At 40.4% G+C, this 17183-nt stretch overlaps 1 protein-coding gene across 1 annotated transcript in view; it reads left to right on the top strand.

Moving 5' to 3' along the window:
- Nucleotides 1-17183, top strand: part of TTC6 (tetratricopeptide repeat domain 6) — a 233729-nt gene that overhangs the window by 152416 nt on the left and 64130 nt on the right. Inside the window, exons 7-9 of the mRNA XM_075532209.1 lie at nucleotides 709-1174; nucleotides 1484-1613; nucleotides 11914-12086. Of these exons, the coding sequence (XP_075388324.1) occupies nucleotides 709-1174; nucleotides 1484-1613; nucleotides 11914-12086 (769 nt within the window). The remainder of the gene's footprint in view (nucleotides 1-708; nucleotides 1175-1483; nucleotides 1614-11913; nucleotides 12087-17183) is intronic.

Here is a 17183-nt window from a genome sequence, read left to right as displayed (position 1 = left end):
AACAATTCACAAATAATGCCGACTGCCGTGTGGAGAATGGGAGAGCAAGAGCAGAACAATGGATGATGAAGTTACGTGTTCTAGGCAGGGTGTCCACTGGTGGTTTATCCTAAAAGAGTAGAAAAGGAAAGGGAAGAAAATGAACCTTCGTTTTACTAGCCCCCCCCCCCGCCCCCTCGTGTTTAGGACTTTCTCATACTGCACACTCAGTAAATATTTGTAAAATGACCCACCTACCTCTTCTGGTTAGGACAGCATTGGCCCTACAGTAAAGGTTGCTGAACAGAAATTGTGTTGCAAATAGATAAGATGCTTATCTTTCTGCTTACTTAAGTTTGTCTCTCTTACATTTCCGCTGCCATTATCTTGCTTCCTCACTCACATCAAGGTTTATCTCCTTACTTCTCCATTGTAATACATTTTGTTGGGGGAGAAAGACAAGGAAAGACCCTCAATTAAATCGGAAAGGAACAGTAATCCCATTATATCAGTATTCTTGGGGATGCTGCATCTTTACAAACAGTTCCTTCTGCTTCCATAAACCTTACCAAGCATCCAGCAAAAAGCAGATTTGGTTGTGTAAAAGAAGCATGGAATTTTATTTTTACAATAGCAAATAAAATAGTAACTTTTATGTGGTTGGCTTGATTTTGTAGTTATAAAGATAATTATATTTTTGCCATTAAGACTCACTCTTTTTTAAACTAGATCATCTTCTCTTGGAATGCTTCGTGAACAGAAGAAATATCTGCTCAAAGTTCCCTTGTATGAGCGTCAAATTCGGTGTCCCAGTCTACCATCACATTTAGATTTTGACGATTTTGTCCGAAGGAAAGGAGGAATTCCAGGAAGTATTGATCCTCTGACATGGGTTTTTAACATGTGGATTCCACCTGAAGTTCGACAGAAAGCCACACAAGAGAAAGTTAAGACAAGACAAGAATCTTCTCACCAAGAAAAGACTGAAGTGAAAGAATACCCCAAAATAGAACTAACTGATTTCATGGACTGTGATCTTCCTCTAGAAGTGATTAAATACTATAAATCTGAAGTGGAGATTTTGACTGAAGAAATAAATACTAAGCGAGAACCTTCTGCATTTTCATATTGTAGGCGTGGAGCTATCTACAGGAAACTGGGCAAGTGGAAGAGTGCCATGAGCGATCTGCAGGCAGTAAGTTTGGTCCAATCATAGGAACGTTAGACACTTTTACCCCTACCTGCAATTAGCATGAGTATAGTAATTTATGCTAGAGCTTGGACTAATGAATAATTTACTATATCATATAGGACTGTGAAAATAGGAATAATTATTGACATTTTCAAATAATACAAGAAACGAGGGTTTTTTTGTCAGATTGGGAGATATTAAGTTACACAATACATTTATTAAACCATTTGGGTCAAGAATGTTTGAAAATTTTATGTTAAGAAACTTCTATATAACAAACCAACTTTAATTGAATATATATTTTTTCACTAGGCTATATCCTTGGAGCCACTGTTTCTCAATGCCTATTGGCACCGACATTTCATTTATCTTTTCCAAGATAAAATTAATGAAGCTTTGGATGACTTGAATTTTATTAATAAATATAATAAAAATAATGCAGGTGGGTTGTCTGTGGAACAAACCATACTTTCTATGTGTTTCCCTAAGCTCTTTCCTTTTACTAATGTTACAAAGATATAGAGATGCTAGAAACAGCGATGACTTTCCTAAGCTTAATCTTAAAAATGCTTTGATATAGTAAGTTCAAGACTCATAGAGTACGATGCTGTTTTAAAAATACTCATCATGACTTGAAATATGCCACTAGTATGCACTGTGTTAAATCGATTTCTTACTGTTCACTTTAAAAGATGAATATGAAAAAAATGATGAACTCAATGGCAATATAAGCAGCTTCATGTTCTTGACCTCCCTGCCTCTCCACCAGAAACACACTTCTCCTGCCAAAATAGCAGAAACTGGTAGAATCAATTTTGTCATAACGCTGGAAACCAAAGATTTATAACAGCTAAGGGAGTGTTGAATCAAGACAATACTTTAAAATGATAGGCATGTTTTGGTGTTCTATTTGCTTACGTTGGCACCATCCTCTCCCTCGTTCACTGTCTGTCTTAACACTGTGGCAGCTTACATCCTCCCAGAGTGACCCTGGTCTCTAGCTCCACGGGGAGTCGAATGGACTTGACTTGAAAATTATTGTGTGCATCTGTTCTAGCCTGGTTATTACTGCCAGAAGGACCCATGAAAGGCAGGCATTTTTGTGTGGTCTGTCTCAGAAACCACGCAAGGCTCCAAAGTGGCAGGATTGGCCTGAAAACTGAAGGCTCTAGTTGCCTGACATGGAAAGGGTACAGGAAATACACAGCAGATAAGTTCAAAATGGCTAAAAACATATATACTTGTACTTAGATATGTTGGATGACTATGTTTTTTGTGTGTGTTTCTTTTTCTTTTAAACATTGTTTTTTTAGGGGCTCATACAACTCTTATCACAATCCATACATCCATCAATTGTCCAAAGCACATTTGTACATTCATTGACCTCATCTTTCTCAAAAAATTTGCTCTCCACTTAAGTCCCTGGCATCAGGTCCTCATTTTTTCCCATCCCCCACCCACTGCCCGCTCCCTAATGAACCCTTGATAATTTATAAATTATTATTTTGTAATATCTTGCCCTGTCCAAAGTCTCTCTTCACTTACTTTTCTGTTGTCCATCACCCAGGGAGGAGGTCACATACAGATCCTTGTAATTGGTTCCCCTTTTCCAACCTGCCCTTCCCCCACCTTCCCAGTATCGCTATTCATACCACTGGTCGTGAAAGGGATCATCAGCCCTGGATTCCCTGTGTTTCCAGTTCCCATCTGTACCCGTGTAGCCAGATTTGTAAGGTAGAATTGGGATCATGATAGTGGAGGAGGAAGCATTTAGGAACTAGAGGAAAATTGTATGTTTCATCATTGCTACAATGCACCCTGACCCCCCTCTGCAAGGGGATCTCCAGTGGCCTAAAAATGGGCTTTGGGTCTCCACTCTGCACTACCCCCTCATTCACTATGGTAAGATTTTTTGTTCTGATGATATGTGATACCTGATCCCTTTGACATCTCGTGATCGCACCAGCTGGTGTGCTTCTGCCATGAGGGCTTTGTTGCTTCTGAGCTAGATGGCCACTTGTTTACCTCCAAACCTTTAAGACCCCAGACAGTGTATCTTTTGATAGCCAGGCACCATCAGCTTTCTTTGCCACATTTGCTTATACACCCATTTGTCTTCAGCGATCATATCATAGAGGTGAGAACACAATGATATGATTTTTTTTGTTCTTTCGTGCCTGATAACTGAACCCTTTGGCACCTCGTGATCACACATGCTGTTGTGTTTCTTCCATATGGGCTTTGTTGCTTCTGAGCTAGATGGCCACTTGTTTACCTTCAAGCCTTTAAGACCCCAGACGCTATATCTTTTGATCGCCAGGCACCATCAGCTTTCTTTGCCATATTTACTTATGCACCCATTTTTCTTCAGCGATCATATCATAGAGGTGAGCACACAATGATATGATTTTTTTGTGCATGATAATTGCTCTCTTCTACACCTAGTCCTCACATAGGCTGCTGTGTTTTTTCCATGTGGGCTTTGTTGCTTCTGAGCTAGATGGTTGCTTGTTTACCTTCAAGCCTTTAAGACACCAGATGTTATGTCTTTTGATAGCTGGGAACCATCAGCTTTCTCCACCACATTTGCTTATTCGCCTACTTTGTCTTCAGCGGTTGTGTTGGGAAAGTGAGCATCATAAGATGCCAATTTAATTGAAGAAGTATTCTTGCATTGAGGGAGTACTTGAGTAGAGGCCCAATGTCCTTCTGCTACCTTAATACTAAACCTATAAATAGATGCACATAGATCTATTTCCCCATCCTCATATATAAATATATTTGCATATGTATATGTCTTTATCTAGACCTCTATAAATGCCCCTTGCCTCCCAGCTATTTCCCCTATTTCCTTTGACTTTCCTCCTGTCCAGCTATCATGCTCAGTCCCCACCAGGCTTTCAGTAATTCCTTTTGTTTACATATACTCTTGATCATGCCCTACAAGGCCTCCTAACCCTCCTTGCCACCGATTTGGATCACTTTATTTTCCCCCTGTCCCTGCGTTTGTTAATACCACTACCTTTCTCACTACCTTCACCTCTCCCATGTCCCCCCGGAACTGTGGGTCCCGTTGTTTTCTACTCCAGAATTGTCATCCAGCCTATCTTATTTAGACAGACCTGTGGAGATAATAACATGCACAAAAACAAGACAGAGCAAAACCAAGCAACAATATAAAATAAAACAACAAAAAACCAATGACAAAAAAACCAAAACAAAAACAAGAAAGAAAAGCTTGTAAGTTCGTTCAGGGATTGTTTGTTGGCCTTTAGGAGTGTTTTTCAGTCCAATCTGTTGGGACACCACTCCCTGGCCCCAAAGTCCACCTTCAGCATTCCCTGGGGACCTCGCTGCTCCATTCCTTTGCTGTTCTGCTGCACCCCCTTAGTGTTTTGCCTTGGTGTGGCAGGATCAGATCGGTTGCAATTTCCATACTGTGTCTCTGGTGCTGTCCCCTGTAGGGCTATGGGTCAGTGAGGGGCATCATGTCTTATAGTGGGGTCAGCCAAATGGTCTTCTCTGTGGACTGGATGCTCTAATTGGGAACATCGTCTTCAAGGCCTGGTGAGCCAGGCGGTGCTCCACTCTCTCCTCCTCCCCTTTCATCTGCTCCCATGTGTTCCGATCAGATATGTCCCTCTCCCAGAGCTTCAGATTCAATGCCATCCTTTGAAATAAATTTTTCTGGGTGGTGGGGCAGGTGTCCACTTAGTAGTTGAGATAGGGGCCAGCCCCCGAGACCTCTCCACTGGTTCCCTACTCCACGCCGGCATGTTGCATTCACATCTTGGAGCACTGGGTTGAAGTCTGGTCACTCTTTCCCTGTGGAGAAATAAACAATACCCTCCCTTGGGTGGGTTAGTGCCCTGTGTCTCTGCTACACATTTCTTTTTTATTCTTTTTTTTCCCTTTCCCAACTCCTTTTTAGTTGTCTACCATGTGTATGTCTGTATTTGGTCTGGTCCCTGCCATATGACCTGGTCCTCACCCCAGGAATGTTTGTGTGCAGTAACTTTTTCCCTATGCCCCATTTGCATTTTTTAAAGCTTACATCAATGGACTCATGTTGCACTTGTCCTTTTGTGCTTGGCTTACTTCGCTTAGCGTGATTGCCTGCACTTCTTCCCATGCAGCAATGTGCTTCATACATTCATCACTGCTTTTTAGCAATGCGTAATACTCCATTGTATGTATGTAGCACAGATTTTTAATCCAATCTTCAGTTGATGGAAATTTGGGTTGCTTCAAATTCCTTGCAATTGTGAACTGTGCCACAATGAACACTGGAACACAGATGTCTGGCCTTGGTTTGTTTCTTGTCTCCTCTGGGTATATGCCAAGTAGGAAGATTGCTGGGTTGTATGGTAACTCGATTTCCATCTGTTTGATATCGCCAGATCGATTTCCATAGTGGCTATACATACTTACAGGTCCACCAGAGGCGGATGAGTGTCTCCCCACAGCCCCTCCAACACTTGTTGCTTTCTGATTTTTGATTTGGGCTATCTATGAGGGTGTTAGGTGGTACCTCATTGTTGTTTTCATTTGCATTTCTCTTATGGCTAAAGAATGGGAACATTTTCTCATATGTTTGTTGGACATTTGGATTTCTGCCCTTGTGAAACTTCTGTTCAGGTCCTTTGCCCACCTAATTTTTGGCTGTTGGTTTTCCATATATAGCTTGTATTGAAGAATTTCCATTCCTATCTTCTCAAGTGTCTTAAACAGGTGTTGGATGTTGTTAAATCCTTTTTCTGCATCTATCAATATTATTCATGTGGTTCTTATAGTTTTTCATGTCAATGTAATAAATAATACTAATTGTCTTTCATATGTTGAACCATCCCTGCATCACTGGTATGAATCCCACTTGGTCATAGTGAATTATTTGTTTTATATACTTTTGTATTCTGTTGGCTACTATTTTGTTAATGATTTTTACATCGATATTCATTAGGGATATTGCTCTGTGGTTCTCAATTCTTGTGGGATCCTTGCCCGCTTTTTATATCAGAGTTATACTAGCTTCATAGAAGAAGTTTGGGAGTTTGACGTCTTTTTCTATATTCTGGAAGAGTTTGTGTAGGATTGGTGTTAGTTCTTTCCTAAATGCTTGGTAGAATTCTCCAGTGAAGCTCTCTAGTTCAGGGGATTTGTTTTTTTGTTGGTAACCTTTTCTATTTCTTCTATTGCTATGGGTTTGTTGAGATTCTTGATGTCCGCTGAGGATAGTCTAGGGAGGGATTGTTTTTCCAAGAATTTGTCCGTGTCTTCCAAATTTTTGAATTTATTGGAGTATAATCCTTCGTAGTACTCTGTAGTTATCCTTTTGGTTTTATTAGTGTCTGTTGTAATGTCCCCTCTTTCATCCCTCATTCTTGGTATTGAAATTTGTTCCCTCCTTTATTTGGTTAGGTTTGCCAGTGGTCTGTCGCTTCTGTTTATCCTTTCAAAGAACCAACTTTTAGCAGTATTCATTTTTCCCATAGTTTTCTTATTTTCCCTCTCCTGAATCTCAGCCCTGACTTTTAGAATTTCTTTTCTTTTGCCATTAGTAGGATTGTCCTGCTATCTGCTCTAGTTGTTGTAAATTTTGTGCCAGCATATCAGTCATGGGTCTCTCTTTCTTTCTCAGGTGTGCATGTATTGCTATGAAACTTCCTCTGATAACTGCCTTTGCTGTATCCCATAAGTTTTGGTACATCGTGAGCTCATTCTTGTTTGTTTCTGGAAGTTTCCTAATTTCATCTCTGATCTGTGCCAGAATGCACTCCTTTTGCAGTAGAGAGCTACTCATCCTCCAAATGTATGTTCTTCTTTTCTTTGTCTTCCTTTTGTTGATTTCCAACCTATGGCACAGTGGTCAGAGAGAGAGGTCTGTATGATACCAATGTGCTTAAATTTATGTAAATTCACCTTATGACCCAGCATGTAGTCTGTTTTGAATATGTGCCCTGTGCACTTGAGAAGAATGTGAATGTTTTGTATTTGCATGAAAAGCTCTGTAAATATGTCAAATTGTAGTGTTTAGATCTCTAGCTTCCTTGTTGAGTGTCTTTTCCTGTGATCTATCTTTCTCATAGATCCATGTATTGAAGTCACCCACTATAATTATTGAGGCTGTGATTTATTTTTTCATCTTTTGGAGTGTTTGGTTGATTTATTCAGCAGGTCTCTCTTCAGGGACTATATGTTTAGAATGCTTAGTGATTCTTTGTCTACCATTCACTTTAGCATTATAGAGTGTCCCTCCTTATCTCTTTTTTTGGTTTGCACTTTGAGTTCAATTTTATCTGCGATTAGGATTGCAACCCCTGCTTCTTTTGAATTGTTGTTTGCTTGATATATCTTTCTCCAGCCTTTCATTCTCAGCCTATTTTTGTCTGTATCCTTGAGTTGTGTCTTCTGTAGGCAGCAGAGTTCAGGCCATTGAAATTCAGGGTTATTGTATCCATCTGTGGACTCTGTGATGTCACTTTATACCTTTTGTGTTGGGTGATTTCCTACTTTCCATTCTCATTTGTGTGTTATGCATGTGTGTGTGTATCATTCTTGTCTTCTTTCCATTCTTAAGCCAATGCTATCTTGGGGTCTGTTTTCTCTTTTTTTCCCTCTGGGTGAGGTTGTTCTATGTGGCAGTCTCTTATGAGTGTTATTCTTCTGCCTATACTGGGTCCGCAATGATCTTTTGTAGGACTGGGTTTCTTCTAATGAATTCTTTGAGATTTTCCTTGTATGGGAAGAGTCTTACTTTTCCATCTATCTTGATTGATAATTTGGCTGGGTAGTGTATTCTTGGGTTTGTGTTGTTTTCCTTCAATTTTTGGAATATATTACTCCACTCTCTCCTCTTCTTCATAGTTTCTGCTGATAGGTCTGAGTATCTTCTTATTTGGGAACCTTTATATGTGTTTGTTTTTTCCTAGCTGGTCTCACGATTTTATCCTTTTCCTCAAAGTTGGATAGTTTAACTATTATGTGCCTTGGTGACTACTTCTTAGGAATTCAGTCTAGCTGGTGTTCTTTTAGGCTCCTGAATGGCTGCCTGGTTTTCATTCATTAAACTGGGGAAGTTTTCCTCCAAGAATTCTCTCACTATTGTTGCAGATTACTTCTTTGTTGTGTGCTTTCCCCAGCCTTGGGCTATCTACACAGAGTGGAGCTCACCTAGCTGGGTCTGGCACAGGCATAAATGCCCCAGGTTAAGGGGAATGGTCTGAAGGTCAGCAGTGGTGTGTAAGAGAACAGGAAAGAGACAAAGAGGAGAAAAGCAAATTAAAAATTAAGCCCCCTGAGACTGGGGGGGGGGGGGAAGGAGCGGAATGTAGTGAAGAAAGGGAAACAAAAGTAACAATTTAGTTGAGTTCAATCCCTGCCCATAGAGCTGCAAGGGTTTAGTCCCTGCCCCGACATGGCATTGGCAAGCTGTGGCTGTGTTGAGAAAAAGGCCCTACACAGCCATCCAAGACTGTGGGGGAAAAGAGAGAAGAGATGCAAATAAAAGTAACAATGTAGCTGAACCTGATCCCTGCCCATGGAACTGCAAGGGTCCATTCCCTGTCCCGAGGTAGGCGGTGGCAAACTGTGGCTGTGTTGAGACCAAGACACCCTACGGGCTCCAAAAAGTCCCTGCTCCAACAGAGACAGTGGAAGGTCAAGCCCAAGCCTGTCTCCACTGATGTAAACCAAAAGCCCCCAACTCCTCAAAACCCCGTGGGTCTGTGACTACTTATCTTTATGATGCTCCTCCTGCCTTCTAGCAGCATTGAAATTCCCTCTAAGCAACTCTACTGGCCTGAATTCTGCGGTGTCCCTCTGGTATGTGTCATTCCATTGCCATCTTCCCAGAAGTCCATATTGGATGACTTAAAAAGCAATTGCATCTGTAAATGTTGAGTGGGCTTTTTGAATAGCCGATTTAAGATTGTTGTGATTAAATAACTTAGATGTCCACATATAGAGATCATTTATAATAAAAATCTTCAATAAGGTCTCATTTATAATAAAAATAACTCTACGAACCCAAACCACTGTCATCAAGTAGATTCTAACTCACAGTGACTTTATATAAGGGTTCCAACAGGCTGAACATCTTTATAGAAGCAGATAGTCTCATCTTTCTCCTGCTGAAGGATGGTAGTTCAGAACCAATAACCTTATGGTTAGCAGTCTACTGCTTACCTAACAGCACCACTATGGCTCTTTCTATAATGGTATATAACTAAAATAATTGGGGGGGGGACCCATACACCAAAACCAAACTCACTGTTCTTGAGTCAATGCTGACTCATAGTAACCCCCTGTGGTTTCTGAGACTGTAACTGTTTATGGGAATAGAAAGCCCAATCTTTCTCCAGCAAAGTTGCTGGTGGTTTCAAACTGCAGACTGTGGAGATCACAGCCCAGTGCATAACTACTATACCACCAGGGCTCCCAAAACAATTGAGAAGAGAGATCAAATAGAAATAATTTAAAAGAGGGAAAGAAAATTGTGTGTTGTGTTCATAGAATTATTCACAATGGTCAAAATGTAGAAACAAACCAAATGTTTATCAAAGGATAAATGAATAAACAAAATGTATACACACATATATTGATGGGATATTCAGCCATAAAATTAAAGAAATGTTGAACCATGTTACAACATGGTTATAAATTGAAAGCATGTGTGGTGAAGTAAGTGAAGAAGGAAATGGACAGTTATCCGTTATTAAGTGCAAATTCAAAGATAATGGTGATGGCTCCCAACATGGTAAATTATATGCTTGTTGTTAGATGTCATTGAATTGGTTATGATTCATAGCGACACTATGCAGAACAGAATGAAATACCTCCTGGTCCTGTGCCATCCTCAACATTGTTTCTATGCTTGCAGCCACTGTGTCAGTCTGTCTCACTGAGGACCATCCTCTTCTACTCCTCCTCCGTTTTACCAAGCATGGCTACCTTTTACAGGGAGTCATCTCCTGACAATGTCCTTGCCTCTAAGGAGCACTCTGGCTGGAGTTCTTTCAGGACAGACTTGTTTGTACTTTTGGCCATCCATGATGTTCTATCTCCCTCTCTCTGTCTCTCTGTCTGTCTCTCTGTCTCTCTCTCTCCACACACACACAGGGGTGAACCCCTAAAAACAGAATGATATTTTTCACAGCTATGTATTTAAATTGTTTTTATAAAACAACCCTATCACCTTCAAAGTACTCTCCATTGCACTTAATAGATTTGTCAAATCTGTAATTCCATTTTTGGAGACATTTTACAAACTCCTCTGTTTGGATGGCTGACAGCTCCTCCCTCGTTTTTTACATCAACTCTTTCATGTCATCAAATTGCTGCCCTTTAATGTTCCTCTGCATTCATGGAAACAAAAAGAAGTTGCAGTGAGCGAGGTCAGGTGTGGGCATGGGCAAGTGGCATGCTGTTTTTGCCAAAAATTGGCTCACTGAGATGACTAGGTGAGCAGGTGCATTGTCATGGTGGCAAAGGCAGTCCCTTGTTTGCCACAAATCAGGCCTTTCTTGTCACACACTTTTAATGTAGTCTTTTCAGAACCTCTAAATAGAAAGTATGATTAACAGTCTGACCTGGTGGAATGAACTCCAAATGCACTACCCCTTTCATAAACCAACAGACAAAATCAAATGAGCACTGTCTTGATCTTTTATTTCACTTGATGAGTTTTTTTTCCCCCACTAGCTTGATTGATGTTTGCTTTTGAGGTTGTAAGAATAGCACTATGTCTAATCACTAGTAATGACCTTGGGAAGAAGTCTGGGTCTTTATGAGCTATTCTTTGAAAGCATAGCATGTGTTCACTCAATGCTCTTTTTCCTGGTAAGTTAGAACGTGGGGCACGAATTTTGCAATGACCCTTCTCATTCCCAAATCTTATGTTAAATTTCACTGAACCAAGCTGAGTTCCAAGATAGTCCAGATAACTTCCTCATCTCTTCATTGGTCCATTGTTGGTCTTCAAGCACAAGCTTTTTCATCCATTTGGGAAGTTGACAGACATTCAGATTGAGGTTTTTCATCAATCAACATTTCACTTTTTCTTAAATGAGAAAATCACTCATATACTTTAGTTTTTCCCATAGTACTGTCCTTGTAAGCTGGGTTCAACATCACATCAGTTTCTGTAGGTTTTTTCCTGAGCAGGAAACAAAATTTCACAGCTGCACGATCTTCTTTTAAATTGGTCATCACACAAAAAAAAACCAAGGTTCAAGCAAAACAGCTTTTATGAAAAAGTTCACTGTGACCAGAGCGAACCTTCCCAAGTGATGCCACTGGGTGCACTAACTCAGAGAGAGTTGCTTGGTGCTTGCCTGGTGGGAAAAATGTGGACTATGAAAGCTCCATCCAGCAGAACTTTTCCTGGTTTTTTAAGGGAACCCTCGTGTGTGCATGTGTGTATACATATGCACACTTAAAATGATAAATTTTGTTATATATTATCAAAATAAAAAGTGTTAAGAATTAAAAATAAATAAATATTCAGACCTATACATAAGCAAAAGATAGTTTCTGTGTCTTCAAACTGAGAATTCTTTGAACACAAATAAGTATTTACCTTGCCATTGAAAGAAATTTGACATTCTTTACATATTTTTAAATTTAAATATTTAAGAATGGAGAAAATTATCCTGACATTATTTTTGGAGGGAGGGAGATTAATGTTTTACAATAATCATAGTAAAAAGAATCATAGCATTGAAATTTCCTTTTTAAATCTTCAGATGCATATTTGTCAAAGGCTGAAATTTACCGACAAAAAAACGATATTACTTTGGCAATTCTAAACTATTCTCAGGCAATTAAGTGCAAACCTACAGATGCAGACACATATTTCAAGAGGGGTGAGATGTATGAAATATCAAACCAAGTGTTGGCTATTGATGACTTTTCTAAGGTAAGCTTTATTACATCTACTGCTGACTGCATATTTTAGTTTTAGGGCTTCTCATGCTAATAGTATAATGTGTTTTTAAAAGTCTTTCCAAGTATGTTATATAATCAAAATGAATTTATTATAGTTTAGGAACCACCACTTATCTGTCAGTTTGTAATAATCTGGTGGCTTGTGTGTTGCTGGAACCTATTTAAGCAGTATTTCACACAGCAGGGTCACTCATGTTAAACAGTTTATATTGGAGTTCCAGACTAAGAACAGACTACAAAGAAGGAACAGGCTGTCTACTTCTGAGGGATTAACCCATGCCGTTGAGTTAATTCTGACTCATAGGGACCTTCTGGGACTGTGCAGAAATGCCCCGGGCAGTTCTGACACTTAATGTCTTTATGGGAATAGATAGCCCCATCCCTTGGGGTGTATTGGTGTGTTTTGTAGTTACTCTGACCTTGTACTGACCTTATAATTAGCTCTCAAATGTGAAATTAGCCTCTGAAAATCATGTGGATAGCAGGGAAACATTGTCAGATGTAGTACTAAAAGATGAGCCCCTCAGTTGGAAGATACCCAAAATTTGACTGGGAAAGAGTTGCTTTCTCAATTTAGACTCACCGTAATGACACGGATGGGATAAAATATCTGGTACCTCATTTTCTTATGTGGCATGACTCAAAATGAGAAGAAACAAACATGCTGTATATTAATATTGTAACATGCAATTTACAAAGTATGAATAAGAAAATGAGAAGCTATCAAAAGTGAAATGGAATGCATAAAGATTGATATTCTAAGCTGAATATTTTGGTGTAGGCCTTTTGAAGTCAGGCAATCATATAATTTACTATTGCAGAAAAGGCAAATCCAAGACGAATTATGTCACATTCAACATAAACAATCTTTTAATATCAATCTTGAAGTACAATGCTGCCTGCGATAGGATAATTACAGATATATATACAGATATATATACATATCTTCAGTTAATACAATTATTATCCAAATTTATGCACCTACCACTAAAGTTAGTGATGAAAAAATCAAGAATTTTATCTATTTCTTCAATCTGAAATGGGTCAAATGTACAATTAAGATGTACTCATAATTATTGGTGATTGGAATGCAAAACTTGGAAACAAAAAGGATGGAACACTAATCAGAAAATATGGTGTTGGCCATAGAAATGAAGCTGGAGAGTACATGATATAGTTTTACAAGACCAATGAATTCTTCATTGAAAATACGCCTTTTCAACAACTTAGACAGCTACTATACACATGGCTTTCACTAGGAAGCAAATTGTTCATGGGGAAAATGATAGAGAAGCTCAATATCTGTGGTCAAAAATGAAGCCAGAGACTACCTGTGGAGTATAGACCATCAGTTGTTAGTTCAGGTTGAATTTGAAGAGAATTAAAACAAGCCCACAAGATCCTAAATATGACCATAATGTATCCCACCTGTAAATATCATATTTGATACATTGAACATTAATGGCACAAGACCTGATGAGCTGAGGAATGAAATCAAGAACATCACATATTAAAAAGAAAAAAGGTCATTAAAAAGACAGGAAAGAAGAAAAAGACCAAAGTGGATGTCTGAAAAGACTCAGAAACTTACTTTTGAACATAGTGTAGTTAAAGCAAATACAAGAAATGAGAAAAAGAAAACTTTCCAAGGTAGTTCATGAAGACAAAGTATAGCATAATAATGAAACTGCAAAGATTTGGAAGTACGCAAACAAGAAAATACACTCATTGTTTCTCAAGTTGAAAGATTAAATAAAAATTTCAAGTCTTGAGTTGCAATGTTTCAGGATCTCATGGACAAATATTGAATGATGCAAGAAGCCTCAAAAGGAGATGGAAGAGACACACAGACTCACTATAGCAAATGGAGCTGGCTGAATTCAGCCCTTTCAAGAGCTAGCACACAACCGAGAACCAATAAGATTGAAGGAAGAAGTCGCAGCTGCACTGAAAGCATTAATGAAAAACAAGGCATCAAGGATTGATTGAATACCAGCTCAAATGTCTTACAAAGTTGATGAGGCACTGGAAGCACTAATCGATGCCAAGAAATTTGGAAGCTTGCTACCTTGCAATGTGACTAGGAGGAGGTCCATTTTTGCACACATTCCAAAGAAAAGTGATGACATGATATGTAAATTAACAATATTATTAATATCTCATGCAAGTAAAATTTTACTGAAGATATTCAACAATGATTGCAGTAGTGCCTTGATAGGGAGCTGACAGAAATTCAGGCTGGCTTCAGAAGAGGACATGAGAAAATGAGAACAGTGGCTGAGACCTTGGGCTCAAACATAAGAACGGTTGTGGGGATAATGTGGGACAGGACAGTGTTTCATTCTGTTGTACATAAGGTTGCTATGAATTAGAATGGACTGGATGGCACCTAATAGCGTGTCAAAATTGACTGATAGCAATGAGTTCATACAATATTTATGTTCCTTCTATTGCCTCACATGTGAAATAGAAACGGGCGAATGAACCATTCTTTTTTTTTCTTTTTTTACATTTTATTAGGGACTCATACAACTCTTATCACAATCCATACATAATACATACATCAATTGTATAAAGCACATCCATACATTCCATGCCCCAATCATTCTCAAAGCATTTGCTCTCCACTTAAGCCCTTTGCATCAGGTCCTCTTTTTTTTTCCCCTCCCTCCCCGCTCTCCCCTCCCTCATGTGCCCTTGGTAATTTATACATCGTTATTTTGTCATATCTTGCTCTATCCGGAGTCTCCCTCCCCCCCCCCTTCTCTGCCATCCCTCTCCCAGGGAGGAGGTCACATGTGGATCCTGGTAATCAGTTCCCCCTTTCCAACCCACTCACCCTCCACTCTCCTAGCATCGCCCCTCACACCCTTGGTCCTGAAGGTATCATCCACCCTGGATTCCCTGTGCCTCTAGCCCTCATATGTACCAGTGTACAGCCTCTGCCCTATCCAGCCCTGCAAGGTAGTATTTGGATCATGGTAGTTGGTGGGAGGAAGCATCCAGGAACTGGATCTGGGGGAAAACTGTGTTCTTCATCAGTACTACCTCGCACCCTGATTGACCCATCTCCTCTCTTAAACCCCTTTATGAGGGGATCTCCATTGGCTGACACTTGGGCCTTGGGTCTCCACTCTGCACTTCCCCCTTCATTCAATATGGTATATATTTACACACACATATATACATACACACACACATATATATACATATACACATATATCTTGCACCTCGTGATCGCACTGGCTGGTGTGCTTCTTCCATGTGGGCTTTTTTGCTTCTGAGCTAGATGGCCACTTGTTCACCTTCAAGCCTTTAAGACCCCAGACACTATGTCTTTTGATAGCCGGGCACCATCAGCTTTCTTCACCACATTTGCTTATGCACCCATTTGTCTTCAGCGATCCTATCATGGAGGTTTACAGCCAAAGATTTGATTTTTTGTTCTTTGATGCCTGATAACTGATCCCTTCGGGACCACTCTATCACACAGGCTGGTGTGTTCTTCCATGTGGACTTTGTTGCTTCTGAGCTAGATGGCTGCTTGTTTATCTTCAAGCCTTTAAGACCCCAGACAATATCTCTTTTGATAGCCGGGCACCATCAGCTTTCTTCACCACATTTACTTGTTCACCCACTTTGGCTTCAGCAGTTGTATCGGGAGAGTGAGCATCATAGAGTTCCAATTTAATAAAAGAAAGTATTCATGCATTGAGGGAGTGTTTGAGTAGAGGCCCAACGTCCTTCCACCACCTTAATACTTAACCTATAAATATAGACACATAGATCTGTTTCCCCATCCTCATATATATATTTGCATGTACATGTCTTTGTCTAGACCTCCATAAATGCCCTTTGACTCCTAGCTCTTTCCTCCATCTCCCTTGAGTTTCCTCCTACCCTACTACCATGCTTCGTCACCACCTGGGCTAGAGTATGCCTCTTCTCTACGCAACCTTACCCTTGATCATTCCCCACCAGGCCTGCCACTCCCCACTCTCTACCATTTTTGGTCCCATGTTGTTCCCTTGTCCCTGTGTTTGCTAACACCACTTCCTTACCCCCTCTACCCCCCCACCCCAAGTCCCCCCGGAACTGTCGGCCCCATTGTTTTTCCTCCAGATAGTTCATCCAGCCTGTCCTATTCAGATAGAACTGTGGAGACACTAACATGCACGAAAACAAGACAGAGGAAAACAAAGCAACAGTATACAACCAGACAACAAAACAACAAAAACAAACCACTGACAAAGAAAAAAAAAACACTTCACAAGAGAAAAGCTTGTAGTTAGTTCAGGGATCATTTGCTGGCCCTTAGGAGCGTTTTCCAGTCCAGTCTGTTGGGGCACCACACCCTGGCCCCAAAGTCCACTTTCAGCATTCCCTGGGGACCTTGCCACTCCATTCCCTTGCTGTTCCGCTGCACTCCCCCAGTGCTTTGCCTCGGTGTGGTGGGATCAGGTCAGGTGCAATTCCCACACTGTGTCTCCGGTGCTGTCCCTGTATTGCCCTTAGTCACTGAGGGGCATCCTGTCTCATAGTGGGGCCAGCCATGTTGTTCTCTCTGTGGACTGGCTGCTCTACTCAGGAACATCTTCCTCACGGCCTGGTGGGCCAGGCTGTGTTCCACTGTCTCCTCCTGCCCCTTCATCTGCTCCCGGCACTGGGTTGAAGTCTGGTCCCACTTTCCCTGTGGAGAATAAACAATACCCTCCCCTTGGGTGGATTAGTGCCCCATGCCCCCACGCCCCTTTTCTTCCTTATATTCATCCTTTTGTTTTCCTTTCCGCCCCTCCTCCACCGTTGTCTACCATGTGCATCCCTGGTTTTGGTCTGGTCTCTGCCATTCTACATAGTCTTCACCCCACAAATGTTTGTATACAATAGCTTTTTCCCCTATGCCACTTTTGCTTTTTTAAAAATTCTTTAATTCTTACCTCAGCGGGCTCATGTTGTACTTTTCCTTTTGTGCCTGACTTACCTCGCTTAGCATGATTTCCTCCAGTTCTTCCCATGCCGATATGTGCCTCATACGTTCATCACTGCTTTTTAGTGATGCGTAGTACTC

The sequence above is a fragment of the Tenrec ecaudatus genome, chromosome 14, assembly GCF_050624435.1.
Source record: "Tenrec ecaudatus isolate mTenEca1 chromosome 14, mTenEca1.hap1, whole genome shotgun sequence".
Taxonomy (NCBI): Eukaryota; Metazoa; Chordata; class Mammalia; order Afrosoricida; family Tenrecidae; genus Tenrec; species Tenrec ecaudatus.
The sequence above is the reverse complement of the archived record's forward strand: the minus strand, read 5'-3'. Positions and strand labels throughout refer to the sequence as shown.